Genomic DNA, 18,865 nt, shown 5'->3' with positions numbered 1-18,865 from the left:
CGCGTAACGAACTCATCGCTGGCGGGGGCCAGCGTTAACTTAGCGTACTGTTGTACTACAGGCCCGCTACGTTTCAGAATTGCCATCTGCGAACAAAGATGAGGCAGCTGTTTGGCGGGATTCGACAGACAGAGTGTTTCTTGATTCTGGGCTTCGGCTACTTTCACAGCTCCCTGATGTCCATATCGTCAAATAATCCCTGTCGAAGTTGACACGCCCGAAGCAAGCCCAGGCTGGGGGCGGGATCCTGAATAACTGGTCCATTAGTTAATTGACCCCGAAAGATCCTGTCACAGGCTGATCATTGCAACGGTCGTCCTATAGGCTCTGACCTTCCAGGGCTCGAGCCTGTCGTGTGGAATTTAGAAACGTGGAGTGTTTGAGATTCGGCTTTCTCTTTGGATCTGCCCACCTATGTGATCGCTATATGACCACACTGTAGACCGGTCCTAAAGGACCTTTTGGTCGTGTCAGTGGCAGTTTATTAGATATGGCTGTGAGTGAGCGGCGGTGCCTCGTCATAAGGCCCGTCGTCCACCATGGATCTAGCTTTGCGACAAGGACTTCGATAATTCCCCTCTGCTGTCTCTGATTTTTCATTTCCCCTCTTCTTCTCGTGAGTTAAGGACACATACTGAGCTTCGTAATTGTGCTAGTTTTCTATCCCATGAAGCGATATTGTTGTATCAACAGAGCGCATTGCTTTTACCTTTCTTCTTAGAACTTCCCGTTGAAGATTCAGAAACATTGTTCTTTATTTATCCCTTGATACCCATACCGTTTGCGACACTAATACGATTCGTGGCCCTGCATTTATCAAAGACGACACGATAAAGTTTCCTATCATCGTCTAAAAATCGCGCGCATTTTTCTTTGACATATCGACTTTCGGCTTGCACATGGGCACTAAAGAGAGGCACTTAGTTTAGATTATGAGGATGCGCGATTAACCGCTTCGAAGGCCTCCTATCCCCCATTGCGACATTTTCTTTTGCGATACCTGGGAAAGTTCAACGAAGTGCAAAACAAGAAGGGCGGGCAGCATCTCCGCTGTGCAAACAAAAAATACATTTGTCATCTCCTTCACCTAGCGTTGCACCATGCGTAAACAGCGCTGGGTAACATATCTCGTCCTCGCCTACAGAGCGCCAACAGTCATAGCAATTTCGCTGGACCAAATCCAACCGATAATATCATTCCCTCCATCATGTACGAGAGTCTACACCTCCGAGATTAGTGACTGCACAGTCCGCGATTTCGCAAACGAAGGCTCCTGCTCTCCGGGCTGCGTTGAGGGTCTGGAAGCTCTGGCACGTTCGCTCAATGCAGCTTGCGTGGGCACGCGGGCATCTCCGACGTCTCTCATCGGATTATTTTTCCAGGGGCTAGGAGTGCAGACACTCTGTCCAAATGCTGGAGGGGCGGGAGGAGGAGCAGGCAGGGAAATTGAGAGTTCCGCTCCAGCCAATCCACCCGATATTCCCCGTGTCACAGAGACCGGTCGCCCTCCACCTACGCAGGCACAAACAGAAGAGCCATCAGCAACAACAACAACACGAAGACTAGCTCCATCTACCACTTCTACGACTTCTCACTCTACTTCTACCACAAGTGATTCATACGTCATCCCATCCCTACCACCCTCAGCAACGGCATCCGATCCCACATCGACTACGACCTCAGAACCATCTGCTACCACTACTAAAACCACCGACCCGAATGATGACCCCTTTGGAGGATTTGGGAATGCATTTGATATCATTGCACCCAACCAGGCGGCTTCGATGAGCCAACCTCGAAAGCTGGCAATTGGTGTTGCCGGAGCAGCCGTACTGTTCACTATGCACCTTGCATGGTAGTAACATACGCGTCTGTCATTGCTATATATATATATATATATCTGTCAAACACGAAGAAACGGGCATGAACTCGAGAGACATAAATAGGTGAAACACGACTAATCTTATTTTATATCAACTGCGCGTACAGGTCCACAGCTCACTCCTCATCTCTTTATCTAGTATGAATATATGATCTAGTTGGCTCATTTTACATATTGTCACTAAGTGCTTTCTAAAGAGTAGTAGCAGTGTTCTTTAGATGTGATGAAAAGACCAAATAGCTGGTCAAAGATCTCTTCTAAAATTGTATTTAGCTGACTTTTGTTCCACTCTATTTATTATTTTGTGTTTATATATTTGTATTATTCTTGGTCCTTCATTGTTTCAAGTCTTTTGTGTACTCAATCTCTTCTCTTGAAGTGTTCTTCACATGAAAGATGTGACTGGATGTTAGCTTACATATATTCATAGAAGAGCATGAACATGAACTCTGTATATATCTAGGAATTTGTTTCTGACATCATGCTATTATATTATATATACATAACTATTATCATAGCATGGCTTATTCCAATCTTCCATCGAAGGAATAAGGTTGATTGTTTACCATTCCAGACTCGGACTAGTGTAACTACCCCATACCCCAATTAGAGTTTGGGTTTATTTGGCTGGCTGAGCCCCACCTAGATCCACCGTTTCCACCAATCACAGCGCCCCGCTCTCCGCTTATCAGCCTCTCCATCGTCACCTGCATCTTCTCATCTGTCTCCTGCTCATCGCCGTCGTCTGGTTTTCTTTTCTCGCCCTTTTCCTTTGACTTTCCCTTATCCAGCGTTGTGCTCTCTGTCCACTCTCTCCTCTTCATAGACTATCTCTATCTTTCATTTCTTTCTTCGTTCCTTTGTTTTCTCCTCTCCCTTTTCAGTAATTTGTCACACCTGCATAGGCAGATGCCCTAATTGGCTCTCCTCCTTCTCCCAACGTAACATTCCGATATCCCGAACCAGTCACACACATTTTAGTGGCCTATTCCGACTTTCCCCTCTACGACCGTATAATCCCTCAAGACAAAACCCCCAGTTGCCCGTGAAACAGCTTCCATCAACCTTGCTCGAACCCCCGTTCTCCTCCAGTTCATCTTCTTCTGCCTTACACGTTTCGGGTGTTGTCAGCGTGTCCCGCGCTCCTCGCGTGACTCTTTGCCAGCCTTGTCAGCACTCAACCGAACCCCACGCGGATCTCCGGTCAGCAACTCCGCGCTGCGCTCTCAAGAAATCATTCTGTGCATATATATCAACTCTCTCTCTATATATATTCTTCTATCTCCGTTCATGCGTTTTTGGCCAAGGGATGCTTCGTTATTACAGTCAGGGCTACAATAGAAGACCGAACTGCGCGCCGGATAATGACTTCAGCATGGATTTATAACCCTTTCGTTGCCTCTCTTCCAGACCATTGCGAACCCTCCTCTCCCTTCTTAACCTTTATCTCTTCTCATCTACATACATGTATTCCGACTCCGCTCGCCCTGATCTCCTCTACCTTGGGAACCCTGAGCATCGTTTCCTGGCTCTTTGCGCAGCTGCCGCAGATATACAAGAACTATAAACTCCAGTCGACTTCCGGCCTCTCGATATGGTTCCTGATTGAATGGTGTCTGGGCGATTCAACCAACCTACTAGGAGCCATATTATTATATCAGGCGGGGTGGCAGATTACTGTTGCTGCCTACTATGTCTTAGTTGACGTAGCGTTGGTAATCCAGTACTACTTCTATACATATCTCAAGGAATGGCAAATACGAAGACGTGGTTATACGTATACTGGAGATCTGGGGTATGACGATGGAGATATGTACAATGGTATTATACCCACTGGGGAGAATACAATTCTGGGATTGTCCCCTGGCTCGATGCAGCCTTCAGAACCAAAAATTGCCGCCTCGAACAAGGGTTTGGAAGTTGATTCTCCATTGGGCGGCTCTCTGTCGCGCCCCAATGAGAAACAACGCTCACCTTCCCGAACCATCTACCGTGTTGGAGGCAGCAGCAGCGCCACACCCTCCAGTTCCCCTCGAACTATCTTGTTTCTCTCCATGCTATGTGCCGTTCTTGCCAATGCAGCAGCTACTAACCCCGCGGAGCTGAACCGCCCCATATTCCCACAGTCCCAAGCAGATGCTAGACAAATAGCCGGCAGAATTGCATCCTGGTCGTCGACTCTTTTATACTTAGTATCCCGTATCCCACAACTCTACAAGAACTACGGCCGCAAAAGCACCTCAGGCCTCTCACCACTTCTCTTCTTTGCAGCCTTCTGCGGTAACTTCTTCTACTCAACCTCACTCCTCACCAATCCAAACGCATGGTCAGATCTACCCGCCTACGGAGGTGGTGGATGGGTTGGCGAAGAAGGCAACAACAGACTAGAATGGATTGGCCGTGCGATACCATTTTTCCTGGGGGCGTTCGGGGTCTTGGGCATGGATGGGGCTATGGGCATTCAGTTCATGATCTACAAGAAGAAGAATGAAGATGCCGATGTCGATGTCGCCATCAAACTACAACCTGCAGGACCAGGTAGATGGCGAAGGGTTAGCGTGTGGATCAAAGGCTGGATTCCATCCGCTCCTCCCGAACCGAAATACCAATCTCCAGAAACGGAGGCGCTTATGATAGATGAGCAGGATAGATATGGTGCGGTTTGACATATTCCATGCTACTGTCTAGAGACATTGATTTCTTTACTTTTGCTGTTTTCCCGCTCTGTTCCGTTTTTTTAGAAGCCCGATTCCTTTCCCCCCTTGGCGCGTTCTGATTCTGAATTTCATACTTTATTGCGGTTTACTGGGTACTTTATAACTAACAAGATGACCAAGAACCACACCCGCCAGGCGTTCTTGGACATTATTTGCTTTACTTGATACTTCTGACCTTGGCCTTGAGCATTGCCGCTATTTTCTCTGCGTCTGCGTTTCTACTTCGGGTATACCTTTTTCCTCGTCCTGTTGCATCATCATTACACTAGAAGATGACTATAGGATGGCGTTTCAAGCAGGCAGCTAGCTACTTACTTTGTGGTTTATTTCCAAGATTTACTTCCTTTTTTTTTTCTTGTCTTTTTTCTAGACTTTGCATGCCCGCGTATCAATCTTACTTTGAATACCCCCAAGATAATTTCTTGCAATAAATACATACATACACACATGTGTGCCTAGATATACACATATACTCCTTAAACTCATATCATCCAGCAACCTGGGATCTTAGATGTTTCTCCTTTCAACTACACTTGAACTTTTAACTAGCCCCGTTCATGTGTCAGATGAGATCTTTCAGAGGCTCTAGTGGGGCTATTTATAAATAGGCTGCAAATTCATAGATAACACTTTGGTTTTACATTACTACTTCATTTTACGATTTGTAGATATATTCAGGAAAGGTGACTAGTCGCAAGTTTGACATATGGTCTTATTATTTTCATTATTAACTTTGTGAGGTCGAAATAGAGGGGGCCAGAAGGTCAGTTGCCTCATCAAGGAAACTTAGAGCGTACGACAAGAAAAAGGAGGGAAATGAACTTAGGTTCACATTGCACAAGTTAAAAGAAAAGAATTCCAATCATAGTAGAAATCATAGTCATAAAGTTCACTCAGACACACATGCAGATGCTGGTAAACACAACAAAGCAAAAAAAGACAAGCGAACTGGCTGACACGAATAGTCACCTGGGAAAGGAAAGGTGAAGGTGAAAGAAACAGAGAAGTAAAGGATTAATAAAAAAAAAAAAAAAAAAAAAAAAAAAAAAAAAAAAAAAAAAAAGGAAAAGAGCAAAAAGAAAAGCAAGCAAAGAAGTAGCGCGTAGCCTCCAAAAAAACCTTCCGCAAAATGTAGACCACGCAGGCCTCATAGCCACTGCAGAGCTACAAGTATGTAGGAACACCTGCCAGCTTTTTTATGATGCCCTGCGACAGTTTGGACACGGGGAGGGCCACTGGATATGGATGGTGTGAACTTTGCAAGGGAATTGTTTTGAACCGTATCGGTGGCATCGGGTGAAGTTGCCGGGGCCGACGTGGCCGCAGCTGTGATGACGCATTTTTTGGTGGCACATTTTGGTGTTTCTTTTTTGGTGTGTTTTTGTTTGTATAAATGAGGATGGTATTTTGAGGCAATCAGTTTTTTCAACGGGATATGAGAGATATTGGTTTCGATTATGTTCTCTTGATTTGAGTATCAGTCAGTGGTTTAGTGTTTGGATTTCCGTTTTTCTTCTTTGTATGTTTGTTGAAGGTTGTTTGTGGTTTTCTAAGTTGTTGATAGAATGAAGTGGTAGGCGTTGCATGTATTTATACGGACTCGATTGTGCGCAGTTTGGTAAGTAGGAAACAGCTTCACACTCGAAGGCAGTGAATTGTTCGATTCCAACGGGTTGGGGCCGGAGGAGACCAAACTATGAAAATCGCAGCTCAACTAGAACCGGCCTTCTGAGCCTGAGCTTGAGCTTGGGATATCAAAAAAGGAACAACACAAACAAGATAATGGAGGGACGATGCTATCGTATATAATCGTATATATATATAACTTTTGGGAGTGGGATTCGTTATAGTATAGGTCTGGTTTCGCCGAATTTTGGTGGATATTGTCAGATGTATAGCTATGTTTCTGAGAGTAAACGACGAGTTGGAGAAGGAGGATGGCTGTTAGGAAAATGACATATTATATATATGTATAGTTTTGAAGGCGGCAGCGACGGATAGTTCCCGATAGTACACATCGGGTTTGTCCTGTCAGTTTGCCCCCCTTCGTCTGTTGTGACTATGCTTGCGTTGCGGGAGTTTCCTGCTTCTTTCGCTTCGCCAATTACCCCGAACCCGACACTTATTTGTCTCATTTGTGTCAATGATGCCTCCCCCTAGCACGAGTTTATATATAGCAAGGGAAATTCCGGGCACGCAGATCATTGCTCTGCACATCCTCGCGGCCCGAGCATCACTGCCTTCCTTCTTCCCCTGTATATCTGCCAGTGGATTCTCCCCTTCGGCATTAACGGTATATGCTAAGCATCCTCTTTTTCCCCACTTGCAGGAGTGGTACATGTTTACAATTCGAATAAAATGTAAATCGCTATATTTCGAGAACGTTCCCTAGATAGACTGGTTGGTTGAATCCAATAATGCCCATTTTCAATCCACCTCATTGGGAAAGTTTGACAAGCCGGATTGATCGAAAATCTGAAATAAATTTCGCCCACCAAGGCGGTTCCGGTGCCAAAAAAATCCAGGGCTCGAGCCATTCGAAGAACGAGGAGAGAATCAATACGTTTTCAGGAAGAATTAGCAATCTTTCTCCGCGTTACGTACCGGCTTGCCCTATCGCGTTGCTACTTTATATATCGAGGGGGTTATCCGGGCGTTGACTCGCCATCCCAAACTACCAATCACGGGTAACGTAGCAGGCAAATACATCAGTTGTGTATATCGCATCCTTGCACAGTGTTGGAGTAGTGTAAATTATACCTGGTGGGTGAACCGACCAGTAGTTGGGCGACTTTGGACTCCATGCAGTTAATTTCAGTGGGAATGGAAGGGCTGCAAGTTGTCTTATCCTAGGAGGGGGGGAATAAAAGAAAGGAAAAAACGGGGGCTTGTGAGGGAAAGGCCCACATGAGAACGAGAGTAATGTATATAACTTAACAAGGGCTGGTGCGGGAAAGGGGCTAGCAGTTACGGCATAAGTACTCGGCCCCGAAAAATCGATCATAGGGGAGGGTATATAAGCAACGGCAAAACATGCAAAAATGGGGAATGTGGGAACCAAAACAAAGTGAACACGAACAGCAACCTCAGAGCAATTTTGAAACCAGATCAACAAATCTCTTTCCGTACTTCTGCCCAGTGTTGCAAGAAATGACATCTAAGAAACCAAGAAACGGCGAAAACGTATATATGGGCTGGGCGTGCGCTTTTTGTCTGTGCCCGACGCCAACCGGCCCAAACACAGCAGGAGAGCAAAACGAGGTAGAACGTGCATCCCACGAAGACTAGACAGCCTGCAACACGAAGGGGAGAGAGCGAAGTAAGATACCGTGTTGTCATGCTGCAATCGGTATCCGCATTATCCTTCGGTCCTCTGGGTGATCACCGTCGTCATTACTGCCGTAGACAAAATTGCTGCATACCCGCCTGTAGATCTGGACGGAGAGCCATTATATTGTTGAAGGATGCATGAGGAAAAAGGAAGCGTGTATGACGGACATCTCCAGAGCGAACGGCTGAGCTGGCTGGGAGCTTCATCGCGGGAGTCCACGCGGAGGTAGAAATGACTGCCTTCAAGTAGAAAGCCCATGCTCCACCATATTGGATGTGGAAAGGTAGGATTTGCCCATATATAATATATAATGTCTTCTGGGGCTGTGTTTCGGGCCCCTTATATGAGTCTGAGGGATACAAGCAATGAGAAGGGCGTGATGGAAGAATGGAGAATGTAAAGAAATGGAGGGGATTTGAGGAGACGTCGTGTCTCCTTTTATAGGGCATTCGGTGGGAAGCTGGAACGCAGATGGTGGTAGGTAGGTCCATGCGAAAGAAACAGCGCAAACGACAGCGGGACTTTGCTACGAGTAGGAGTAGCAAACGTGCCCGTAGGGCAAAGTAGTGTTAGAATAATCTGGAGATGATCATTGCATCCATGGATAGCTTATGGATTCCGTGGCCTTCCCGCCGCGTTTCCTGATTGTTTCTGCTTTCCATTACGCGAGATGCAAAGGAGAGACTGAGCAAGAGAAAGCATGTGTAACAGGCAAGTAAGAAAGTAGGTAAGCAAATAGACGAAATTAGATTGAAGGGCGAGTAGAGATGCCGGCTGTGTAAATAGTTGCGAATATCAAATACTCAGACAGTCAACAAACAAGATCCTGAGAGAACAGGAGAGCAAAATGTCGGAGAAAGCCATACATACACCCAATTCAAATATTATAGCTATAAAATAGAAGTGATCTGAACATACGCATATTGATCAGCTATGTATGTCGTTTCCCACTTGTCTATCCAACACGGCAAATATACATACCAAACAGACCATCAAACCCAGCAGCTAGCGGCCATTACCTGTCCAGCACCTGCCAGGCGTCAGCAAGTCTCCTATACCTACTATACAATCACATTAGTGTTTGATTGAATTGATTGAACTTGCTTTGGGGGTGGTTGAGGAAAAAAGAGGTGCGTCTTTGATGGGTGCGAACACATTAGAGAGAGAGGTATTATGACAGTTTCCAGGGAAGCAAACAGCCGCAGAAGAAAAAAATACCAAAAATAACAGCAAAACGTGTCACAAGAATTCCGTAGAACGTGAAAACAGTCGCAAAACTAAAACCCGGTGAAAACCCCATCATCTGAGTAGTGAACGATCAATGATGATGGGTTTTGAGTAGACGGGGCCATATATGTGTATGTGTACATGAGACCGCGGCCAGTTGGGCTGGGAACACAGCACTCATTATTGGCAAGGAGTCACATCACCGAAATAGGCCTTGCAAATATATTCACCCAACAGAAGGGGTGTATTTGTATTTGTACTTGCATTTCTTGGTATGATAAAGCAAACCAATCAGTTCAATTCAATTCAATCAATCATTAACCCAAAGGGGGAAAGGGAGGGCTACGAAAAGCCTAGCATTCGTAACGGGATTGATATTTGAAACGAGCTGGAAGCGTGTCAGATATCATGGAGTGGGCGGTGGGATGGTTCTCCCAGATGCTTGATAGACAGATGCGGTGTAGTTTGTACCTTGATGAGACAAAGTATCTCGTTCCACGAAACGGCATTCCGGATGGACACTTTCTCTCTCTCTCTTTCTCTCTCTGTGTAGCTCACTGGTGAACCAACTACTTCCGTTGATACGTTTTGTTTGCTTGACGGGTAGGTTCTGTGTACCCTCAGCGTAGACTTTTCTCTTTTTTTTTTGGGTTAGCTTGCCGCACGAGGTCCCATCCGGTTTCTTGCTTTCTATCGTCCTTTTCGTTTATAGAGTGTTTTGAATTATCCCTGCCTTCCTCCCCGGCTGGGGAGTGCAGAGTGCGAACCCAGAACTACCAGTTTGGTTGACCGGCGGGTGAAAGGGAGAAATTACACCCGATTGAAAAAAAGAGATAGAAGACGCAAGGTTATCCCTTCACCCAGCTCTGCCAAGACAGCAACATAAGCAAACCATGGTATGCGTTAAAAAGAAACATCTCATATTCAACAGGGGGAGTCCAATAAGAGGAAAAAAAAGGGTAGGAGAGGCAAAAAACAACAACCTGGGAACACACAGTAGCAAACGCCCAGTCAGTTGTTTCCCCTTCTCCGCCTTCTCTCTCTCAATCTAGAATTATGTATTATTAAGGCCGAAAGGTAGAAAGGAAAGAAACATCAGAGGGGAAGAAATAGAACACCGTCAACAATCCCCCTCCCCGCCCCAGATAAAACAAACCTCCAACACCCAATCAATCAATATACCCAAGAGTCAACGGATAATATAAAGAATACACAAACTCGACTCATACGCGGTAGCCGATGAGTAAAAGGCGCTTTTGAGACATAGAATGCCCTTCCGAAGAGAGAACCCGGCAAAAGTAAAAACCGACGAAATTCACAATTGATCGGCATAAACCAACCAACCCACATATCCAAACCGAGCTGCTTATCCAAATGTTTGTAATAATAGATAGACGGCCTGTTATCGCAGTGGAAGTTTCACATCCTGCACGCCCCGCCTGACCACATCTTCATATCTCCATCGGGGAGGGGTAATAGGAGCGACCTTCTTTTTCCCAGCCGGCTTCTGCCGTCCCTGCTTGTCATTCTGCTCATCTTCGACTGTATAGTCAATTTCCGATGGCAGTGCTCCGCCAGCAACCCCGCTTGAGAATTTAAGCTGTAGAACATTCCCAACTTCGTCGCAAGCCAGTAGTAAGCGGTCAAGATCCTCTTTGGTATGCGAAGCGGAAACGCAGAAGCGAGCTCGTGAGGATACCAGCGGTGTGGCGGGGTACCCAACGATGACGACGGAGATTTTGCGTTTGAGCATTTCATGGGAGAAGGCGGGCATTTTGGCTGGGTTGAAGAGTAGGAGAGGGATAATAGGGGAGTCATCGTGGCCGTAGACGATGAAACCAAGGCGCTTAAGACCAAGGCGAAGATATCGGGAATTGAACGCAAGTCTCTGTAACCTCTCTTCGCCCTCGCCGGGGACGATCTCACCGCTGATTATCCTAAGAGAAGTTATAATTTGGGCAATAACTGGCGGGGTGGGCGCTTCGCCGTAGAACACTGCCGGATTCGATGCTCGTAGCTTGTCAATAATGACTTTATCCGCGGCGATATAACCACCATTGGCGCCAAAGGACTTGGTCAGCGTGCCCATGAGGATATCCACATCTTTCGTATCGACGCCAAAGTAATCGCAAACACCCCTTCCTCTAGGTCCGATTGCACCAATTGAGTGCGCTTCATCGATAAAAAGGTTGAACTTGTATTTCTTCTTTAACGCAAGTATGCCGGGAAGGTTGCACATGGTCCCCTCCATGGAATAAAGCCCTTCAACAACAACGAGGATCTTCTTCCACGGGCGATGCGTACGCGGCTGACCTTGGGAAATGACCTCTCGTAATTTCTTCTCCAGCGCCTTCACATCGTTATGTTTGAAGATTTCGATGGACGCACCCGATAAACGCGCACCAAAACGGATTGACGCGTGATTCAATTCATCGGAAATGATCAGGCATCCCTTTGAAACTAGAGCTGAAAAAACACTAGCATTCGTCCCGAAGCCCATGGAAAACACCATGGAAGCCTCCTTCCCCACAAAATTGGCAACAAGGTCTTCCGCTTCGACATGGATGTCCTGGGTGCCGGCATCCGCCCTGGTGCCAACGGAGCTGATACCGTATCGTTTAATAGTTTCCTCAACTGCGTCGGCGCAGGGGCCCTCTGATTGTGCAAAACCAAGGTAGTTATATGAGCTCATATTCAAAGTGTCGGTGTAAGTGCCAGTAAGGCGAAAGTGGCGATTGTGGTCATCGCTGGTCCGATCGATTAACGTGATATATCTTCCAGGGACCCCAGTTACCGGCCGCTCGAAACAATCATTAATACGCAGCTTGAGGCGGCGGATGTAGAAGTTGTCAAAATCACTGTTTAACGCGCCGTATCCGTTCCTAGGTTTGAGATGTCTATAGTTTTCTTCTCTGAATCGTTTCCCAAAAAAATCGCGCACGTGGCCAAAAGCTATTAGGATTAGGTAACTGATGTAGGTGGTAAAAAGATAGTAGTACGGCGGCTCATCCATAATAGGTTCAGGGAATTCACCCCCTTGGTGCTTCGAGGTATATCGGTGACTAGGGTGTCCGATAGGGCCAAATTGAGCGTGTTGCCTAGCTAGGCGACGGGATTCCCCCGCCGATGGGGGTTGAAAGAGAGTGGTTGGAGGCACGTTCATGTTGGTACTGTCCGCAGTTGCGGTGGAAAGAGAGATAGTGGGTAGGGACAGCGACGGCGAACTGATCTGAGGAGTGTTCGGATTGTTGAGGGAGCCTCCGCTTGCAGCAATGAGCGCGGCTTGAGCAGCCGTCTGGGCTTCTATTCTACCCTTGGGCGAAGTAGAAAAGAGCTGGCTCAATCGGTTAGGTTTCGCAGAGGAAGACCGTGCCTGGTTAGTAGGAATGCCGCCCTTTTCGTTCGCGGACGAAAAGGACGGCGGCGAAGAAGGGGAGTTGTTGGTGAAAGGATTGTTAGGTCGACGAGGCATCTCAGGATCGAAAGACTGGACGGGCCGTGGATTGACGAATGGAGACCCGGTGTTGAATTTTAGGATTTAGGTTACGGGAGAGTGGGCGAGCGACGCGGGTAGGGCAGCGGACATAGGGCTACACTGCGCACGCTGTTTTCGCAACTGGACTGAAGCTGTGCTATAGAGGAAGTTGGAAGTAGCACAGAAGAACGAGGCAGGAACAAAATTCGCCTATCTGCCAAACCCCACGCACAGAGCCAGCGCCAACGCCTCACCAAGTTAGTTATCTAGAGCGTAAAGGCAATTGATGGACAGAGACGTCCAAAGAGTGAAACAGATCAACACAGAGATAGATCGGAGCAAAAGAGATAAAAAATAAAAAAAATAAAAATAAAAAAAAGTAGTAGAGCAAAGCGGTGTAGCTGGGATAGGGCACGAATAAGGGGGTTGAGGAGGAAGATACAGCCAGCAACATACCAAGATCCGAGAGGAGCCGGGGGAAACGAGCTAGAGGGAGAGGAGGGTGGTCTGGCTTAGCAATCCCGGGCGAGATGCTGCAAAGGCATCTCGTTGACACACTCACACGACACACGGGGATTCCTGCAAGAGAGAGATTGTTGGCTGGGAATTGTGGTGTCTGGCGGAGGAGAGATGAAGAAGAAGCAGACACGAGAGAGGAAAATATGAAGTCCAAGCGAGGTTTAAACGACGAACGCCTAAGGCTTGACAGAAGGTCAGGATGTATTGGTACGTCACAATACGTATCACAGTACTAGGTACAGGCCCATAACCATTACTAAAAGTTACGCTAGTGCTTGAGGAAGCCGAATATTTTTGGATTTGGAACGAAACCGAAAATTACCCGTTTACCACTAATACAGTACCGACATAAGATCACAGGTACCGGTACTTGCTTGTAGCCATAAGGCCATATCATACGCTGTAGAAGAAAAAAAACATCGTCAAAAAGGCCAATTGGGAGCCTATTTTATTTAATATTACTAGGTGGTGAGTAACGGGGTCGAATGGCGTGGTAGAGTGTCGATTCGATTGGGCCTTTTCTTGTTTTTCTTTTTTAAAGTTTTTATTTTTTGAGCCGGCTTGCTTTCTGTTTCCCTTACATCCGTATGATTTGTTCCGCTTGCCTGGTTGTTCAGGGGCTGCCCGCTGTTGATCGGCAAGGAAGTTCAGGGAGGAGTCAGGGAAGACAATGATAGAATCCCGCCAGAAGTGGGCTCGACCGAGTACTATTTATTATCCGTACACAGCTTATCCTCCTCCCAGATCACGAAGAAGAGGCCATATCTTCTTGCTGTGCAGCTGTCGGACCAGAGGCTGAATAACATGACTTATTTCCCGCCCGCATTATTATGCATGTCTATCTATACTCTATATTTTTATGCTGGATAATTTCCCCGTAAGCACAACACACACACACACACACACACACACAGGTCATGTGATATCCAATCCTCCTCGAAAATTGGAGCCTTGATATCAACATGTCTACCTTCACTCGTTGTCGCAATCCTGCATCTCTCACTCCAACGAACAGCTAACAGCTGATAGTCCCAAGGGGAAGATCGTGTGTTTCTGTATCCATCCAATCCTCTTCATACCTCGGAGAAATCCTACCTAGCTAGGAAGCGGGGTATATCGCCCATCTGGTAACCTCTCTTGGGCTAACACGAAGCAGTTAACAAGCCCTTCTTACTTCTACACCAGGAGAAATATACAGAAGTGGCTGGATATATATCGATTACCACGCAAAGAAACTTTGACAGGATCTCTACTGAATCCCCACGCCAAAACGCTGCGGATCGCCTCGTTGGTGTTGGTGAGAGGTGCTCAACGGGTGAGCGTGCACCTTGATCTCTATTTATTCGAATAAGAGTTCCTTGAGAAAGGAGAAGATAGGCTTGCTCAGAGAAGCGTGGATACGACGTCCAAGCAATCTACAGAGTATGCGAAGGAAGAAAGAGAGCAAAACACAAGAGATCGTCGATATCCTACACCTTTACCCCTCCCCTACCCTTGGCATGTAAACGTACATGTGCTGTACGTATACATCCATCAACAGGATACCAAACAACAAGGAGAAGTGAGATAGAGAGGACAAAAGAAATCGAATAGAAGAAAAAACAGAAGGAGAAAAGAAAAAAAGAAAAGAAAAGAAAAGAAATCCGAAAACAAAACACAGCCATGACCAAATCAGACCCTCTCTCCCCTCCACTCCCGCCTTCCATCTCCACCTCCGCCTCCACCCCGCTCTCTACACCACCCCCAACTTCCACCACCACCATCACAACACCCCCTTTCCCAAAACCCACCATAATCCCTCCCCGCGGCCCGCACACCCACACCCTAATCCTCCTCCACGGTCGCGGTGGTAACTCCCTCGACTTCAGCTCGGCTCTCATGACCTCCCCCATGGAGCCCCCCACCTCCACGAACCCGGATCGCTCATCCCTGTCCCAGCGCTTCCCAGGTGTCAAATTCGTCTTCCCAGACGCCAGGATCGGCCGCTCCACAGCGAGCGGCAAGGTGATGATGCCGCAGTGGTTTGATGTCGTGACGCTGCGGCCCGTGTATGAGCGGGAATGGGAGCTGTCGCGGGACGGGCTCAGGGCGTCGGTGGGGTATTTGATGGAGCTGGTGAAGGAGGAAGGGAGAATATTGGGCGGGGTTGGGAGGGTTATTGTGGGAGGGTTTAGTCAGGGGGGTGTGGTTGCGTTGGGGGCTGCGGTGGCTTTTGATGCGGAGGCTGATGGGGGTGGGGAGGCGTTGGGGGGTTGTGTGGCTATGAGTCCCTGGTTGCCGTTCCAGAGGGACCTGATAAGGTTGGTTGGGAGTGAGGGAGAGAAGGATACAGGCACAGCTGTGGTAGGCGAGGAGGAGGAAGAGGACAAGGACAGGGCCCCGGAGCCCGACCCGAGCCTAGCTGTCAAAGCCAAAACCTGGTTCCGAGAGAATATATTGGGCATCCCGCCGCCGCCCGTCGCAACGGACCCACAACCGCAGTCACAGTCATCAGCTTCACCCCCCAAGACCCCCATCTGGATCGCGCATGGGGCGCTGGACGAGCATGTGTTGCCCCAGTTTGGCGAAGACGCTGCGAAGACGCTGGAAGCGTTGGGCTGGAACGTCACGTTTATGCTGTATGATGATTTATCCCATTGGATTATGCGAGATGAATTGGCGGATTTGGCGATTTTTTTGAATGTCGTGGCTGGTGTTCCGGATGAGGAGTGAAAAATTCCGGTTGCCTCTTCGGGCCGTCCGGCATAGGGATTGGAAACAGGGGTGGAAAGAAAAAGAAAGGGGGGAGGAGGGAGTTGGGGGGTGGGGGGGGTGGTGGTTAACCCACGAAAGCGGAGAACGAGATGAACGTTTTTACTCTTTTTTTTAATTTTTTTTTTTTTTTTTTTTTTTTAAAAAAAAAATAATAATAATAATAATAATAACCTATCTTTGTTTAGCAGACGATGCTGCATGCTGTGATGGACTGAAGTCACTTCTCCCCCCCTTTTTTTTATCACTATAAATTTACATATAAGTCAGTCCCCTGTCCACAGGAAGACGTTCTTAATAACCCGACCAACTATGTACGTACATCTAGATAATCCTGTAAAGGAGTAATCTCGATCTCTGCGACTGGTTTTGTGCTCCACATCTTTGGTAACATTACGTTACTTGAACCAACCTATAGTTAAATCAAATTGATTTTCGCTACTTTGCTTTTTAAACCAATTTCTAGATATGGGCAATAGAGGGGAGGAGGAGGGGCAGGCCGGTGTATCTAGTATGCATATCAGCATACCAGTAACCGAAAGAAGAGGAACATCAGCATATTAAAGAAAAAAAGAAAAAAGAAAGGGAGAAGGGAAAGTCACACCAATGGTCTTAATTATAAATATAGACAGATAAGCAAAGATGAGAATAACGATATATGTATATGTATATAAGTATAAATATAAATAGGACAAAAGCAAAATGAATGCAACACCGTCTATCTGCGCAGAAGCCGACAATGATAAAAAAGCAGAGAGAGGTAGGTACCTAAGATGGTTTATGTAGCCCAAGTCAATTGAGATCAGTAATACAAGTCCATCCGTAGCTAATACAAAAAAAAAATATATTCAAAGCATCAGATGGATGAACAAAGTAAATCGGTAAACACCCCGTTGATATGAAAACATAAAAAAAGGAAAAGACGACATTAATCCCTCCTCCCCAACTTCCACATGGCAATCTGCTCCTGGATCTGCTCCCACTGAATCGGCTGCAACTGGACCCCCTCCATCATCCCCTCCTGCACAACAACAGTCGGCTTCCCCGTCCCATTCCCCTTATTATACACATGGCCGCCAAGCACCTCCCTCGCCACCCTCCTCAGATCCTCCGCCGTCAACGCATCGATGCGCGCACACATCTCCCGCACCCCAACCTTGCGCCCGTGGACCTGCACCTGCCTGCCCAGGTCCTCCAGCTCCACCATGCGCGACTCCAAATTCATTAGGAGCGCGGAGCGCAGCTGGTTCTTGGCCCGGTTGACCTCGGCGGGCTGTAGGGCGAAGAAGCGCGAGTCTGTCGTCAGCGCGTGCAGTTCCTTGCAGATCACCTCGACCATCGCTGTGACGCGGGACGGGACGCAGGAGGCGGAGATGCCGAAGAGGCCGCTGTCGGTGTAGCTGAGGTTGAAGGCCATGCAGCTCTCGACCCAGCCGTGCTGGTTGAGGACGTTGGTGTAGAGGCGGGAGTACATGCCCTTGCCCGGCCCGCCGGCGGAGAACGAGCCGCCGCCGCCTAGTAGGGTTTGCAGGGTGGCGAGGGCGTAGATGTCTGGAGAAGAGATGGGGAGAGCTTCGAAGGCGATGTGGATGTGGCTGAGGCGTGGATGTGTGGGGTTTGCGGGTGGGGGGATCGGGGGAAGGTCGAGGTAGCCGCCTGTGTAGTGGGAAGGGCGATGGAGGTCGAGGGTGGATGGGTGGAGAAGGGAGGTGTCGAGGGGGGTGACGGAGGCGCTGTGGGAGGAGGAGGTTGAGAGGTGTTTGAGGAAAGGGATGTGGGAGAGGAGGCCGCCATTGGTGGCCTTGGAGCTGGATGTAGGAGTTGATGGAGGGGGAGGTGACGGGATGGATGACAAGTTTGCGGAGATCGTTGAAGTCGTCGAAGACGGCGAGAAGGATGGTAACGAACGCAATTCCTCTTCGGCCAGCGTCGTTGCCGATCCCGGCCCAAATAGCCCACGTTTACCCCGTTTCATATCCCCAAAGTACTTCTCCGTCAACCTCACCGCCTCCTCATGCGCAACCCCCGCAAAAGCCACCACCATCCGCTCCGGCTTATAAAACGTCTCTCGATACCTCTGCACCACACCGCGATTAATATCCCCTAGCCGCTCGCGCGGACACAACAACGGATTCCCCAACGTATTATTCCGATAAGCAGCAATATTCACCAGCTCCGGCAGGATCATCTCCGGCTTCGCCCAGAGCTCCGTGATCTCATAATCCGCCACCTCCAGCTGCTGCTGCACCTCCTCCTCCGTAATCAGGGGGTCGCGGATCGTCTCCGCCAGCAGCGCCAGCGTCGTCGGCACGGCCGAGTTGAAGCTGGCGGACTGGTACATGAGCGACTCGCGCGCGGACGCGCACTGGATGTTCCCGCCCAGGCGCTCGAGCGCCTCGACCATCTGGTCAGCCGTCCGCTGCGAGGTCGATTTGAAGGCTAGTCTGTCGATGATGTGGCTGACGCCGCGAAGGCTCTCGTTCTCGTAGCGCGAGCCTGCATCGACATATACGCCTACACCGGCGAAGGGGCCCGGTAAGGACTCGGTGGCTACACGTAGGCCATTGGAGAGTTCTGTTACTTGATCGAGTTCAGAGGGGTCCTATAATGATGGAGTTTTTCATTAGCCATTTTTTGTTCCCAGCCCTGTTGTAGTTGTTGTTCTTGTTTTCCCGATCCCGGTACCCACGGCAACTTAATGGGAAAAGAACAAACCAACCTTAGCTTGGGTTTCAATTTGAGATGAAAGTGCCCTTGAAAGTGAGCGTGGGGTGCGTGTGAGGCGCTTAGCCGGGGTAACGGCTCTAGTTGTTAAACGACGCATGATAGTCTCTATTCCGTTGTTGGAAGCCGGCGCTATACAGAGTCGTTGTGCTCAAAGCTGGCAAGCGGACATTTCGTTCAGCAAAGGAAAAAAAGTTGATTCCTGAGAACGGGAAGAGAGGGTCTCACCGCTTTCGGCA

General features: G+C 48.2%; 6 protein-coding genes across 8 annotated transcripts; 3 read left to right on the top strand and 3 right to left on the bottom strand.

Moving 5' to 3' along the window:
- Nucleotides 1-33: 33 nt before the first annotated feature.
- Nucleotides 34-2,357, top strand: BDCG_05820 (uncharacterized protein). Its single transcript, XM_045421516.1, has one exon. The coding sequence runs from the start codon at nt 1,101-1,103 to the stop codon at nt 1,857-1,859; it is 759 nt and encodes a 252-aa protein (XP_045277385.1). The 5' UTR covers nt 34-1,100; the 3' UTR covers nt 1,860-2,357.
- Nucleotides 2,358-2,472: 115 nt separating this feature from the next.
- On the bottom strand, nt 2,473-2,952 carry BDCG_17204 (uncharacterized protein; the record flags this gene model as incomplete). The annotated part of the gene is made up of 1 exon (XM_045426348.1): nt 2,473-2,952. Exon 1 carries the CDS (start codon nt 2,704-2,706, stop codon nt 2,473-2,475), a length of 234 nt encoding a protein of 77 aa, XP_045281414.1. The 5' UTR covers nt 2,707-2,952.
- BDCG_05819 (PQ loop repeat protein) lies at nt 2,610-5,325 on the top strand. The gene has a single exon (XM_045421515.1). It carries the CDS (start codon nt 3,247-3,249, stop codon nt 4,546-4,548), a length of 1,302 nt encoding a protein of 433 aa, XP_045277384.1. The 5' UTR covers nt 2,610-3,246; the 3' UTR covers nt 4,549-5,325.
- Nucleotides 5,179-13,381, bottom strand: BDCG_05817 (serine palmitoyltransferase). 3 transcript variants are annotated; one of them, XM_045421512.1, is made up of 3 exons: nt 13,089-13,381; nt 8,912-12,846; nt 5,179-8,838 (listed from the first exon to the last, which is right to left on the bottom strand). In XM_045421512.1, exon 2 carries the CDS (start codon nt 12,627-12,629, stop codon nt 10,560-10,562), a length of 2,070 nt encoding a protein of 689 aa, XP_045277383.1. In that variant the 5' UTR covers nt 12,630-12,846; nt 13,089-13,381; the 3' UTR covers nt 5,179-8,838; nt 8,912-10,559. The 3 variants fall into 3 exon arrangements, with proteins under 3 accessions (XP_045277383.1, XP_045281413.1, XP_045281412.1); XM_045421514.1 differs by having other exon boundaries at nt 5,662-8,838; nt 8,912-12,881; nt 13,089-13,318; XM_045421513.1 differs by having other exon boundaries at nt 5,662-12,846; nt 13,089-13,318.
- BDCG_05816 (uncharacterized protein) lies at nt 13,193-16,457 on the top strand. The gene is made up of 2 exons (XM_045421511.1): nt 13,193-13,358; nt 13,424-16,457. Exon 2 carries the CDS (start codon nt 14,814-14,816, stop codon nt 15,861-15,863), a length of 1,050 nt encoding a protein of 349 aa, XP_045277382.1. The 5' UTR covers nt 13,193-13,358; nt 13,424-14,813; the 3' UTR covers nt 15,864-16,457.
- Nucleotides 16,310-18,801, bottom strand: BDCG_05815 (mitochondrial processing peptidase). Its single transcript, XM_045421510.1, has 2 exons — nt 18,622-18,801; nt 16,310-18,504 (listed from the first exon to the last, which is right to left on the bottom strand). Exons 1-2 carry the CDS (start codon nt 18,724-18,726, stop codon nt 16,831-16,833), a joined length of 1,779 nt encoding a protein of 592 aa, XP_045277381.1. The 5' UTR covers nt 18,727-18,801; the 3' UTR covers nt 16,310-16,830.
- Between the last annotated feature and the right edge of the window lie 64 nt (nt 18,802-18,865).

The sequence above is a fragment of the Blastomyces dermatitidis genome, assembly GCF_000003525.1.
Source record: "Blastomyces dermatitidis ER-3 genomic scaffold supercont1.6, whole genome shotgun sequence".
Lineage (NCBI taxonomy): Eukaryota > Fungi > Ascomycota > Eurotiomycetes > Onygenales > Ajellomycetaceae > Blastomyces > Blastomyces dermatitidis.
This window is presented reverse-complemented; position numbering and strand designations above follow the sequence as displayed.

Excerpts from the sequence above, each read along its gene's own strand:
- BDCG_05820 (XM_045421516.1), top strand. The coding sequence starts at position 1,101 with ATGCGTAAACAGCGCTGGGTAACATATCTCGTCCTCGCCTACAGAGCG.
- BDCG_05819 (XM_045421515.1), top strand. The coding sequence starts at position 3,247 with ATGACTTCAGCATGGATTTATAACCCTTTCGTTGCCTCTCTTCCAGAC.
- BDCG_05817 (XM_045421512.1), bottom strand. The coding sequence starts at position 12,629 with ATGCCTCGTCGACCTAACAATCCTTTCACCAACAACTCCCCTTCTTCG.
- BDCG_05816 (XM_045421511.1), top strand. The coding sequence starts at position 14,814 with ATGACCAAATCAGACCCTCTCTCCCCTCCACTCCCGCCTTCCATCTCC.
- BDCG_05815 (XM_045421510.1), bottom strand. The coding sequence starts at position 18,726 with ATGCGTCGTTTAACAACTAGAGCCGTTACCCCGGCTAAGCGCCTCACA. Across the intron at positions 18,505-18,621 it reads AAATTGAAACCCAAGCTAAG|GACCCCTCTGAACTCGATCA; the intron begins GTTGGTTTGTTC and ends CCATCATTATAG.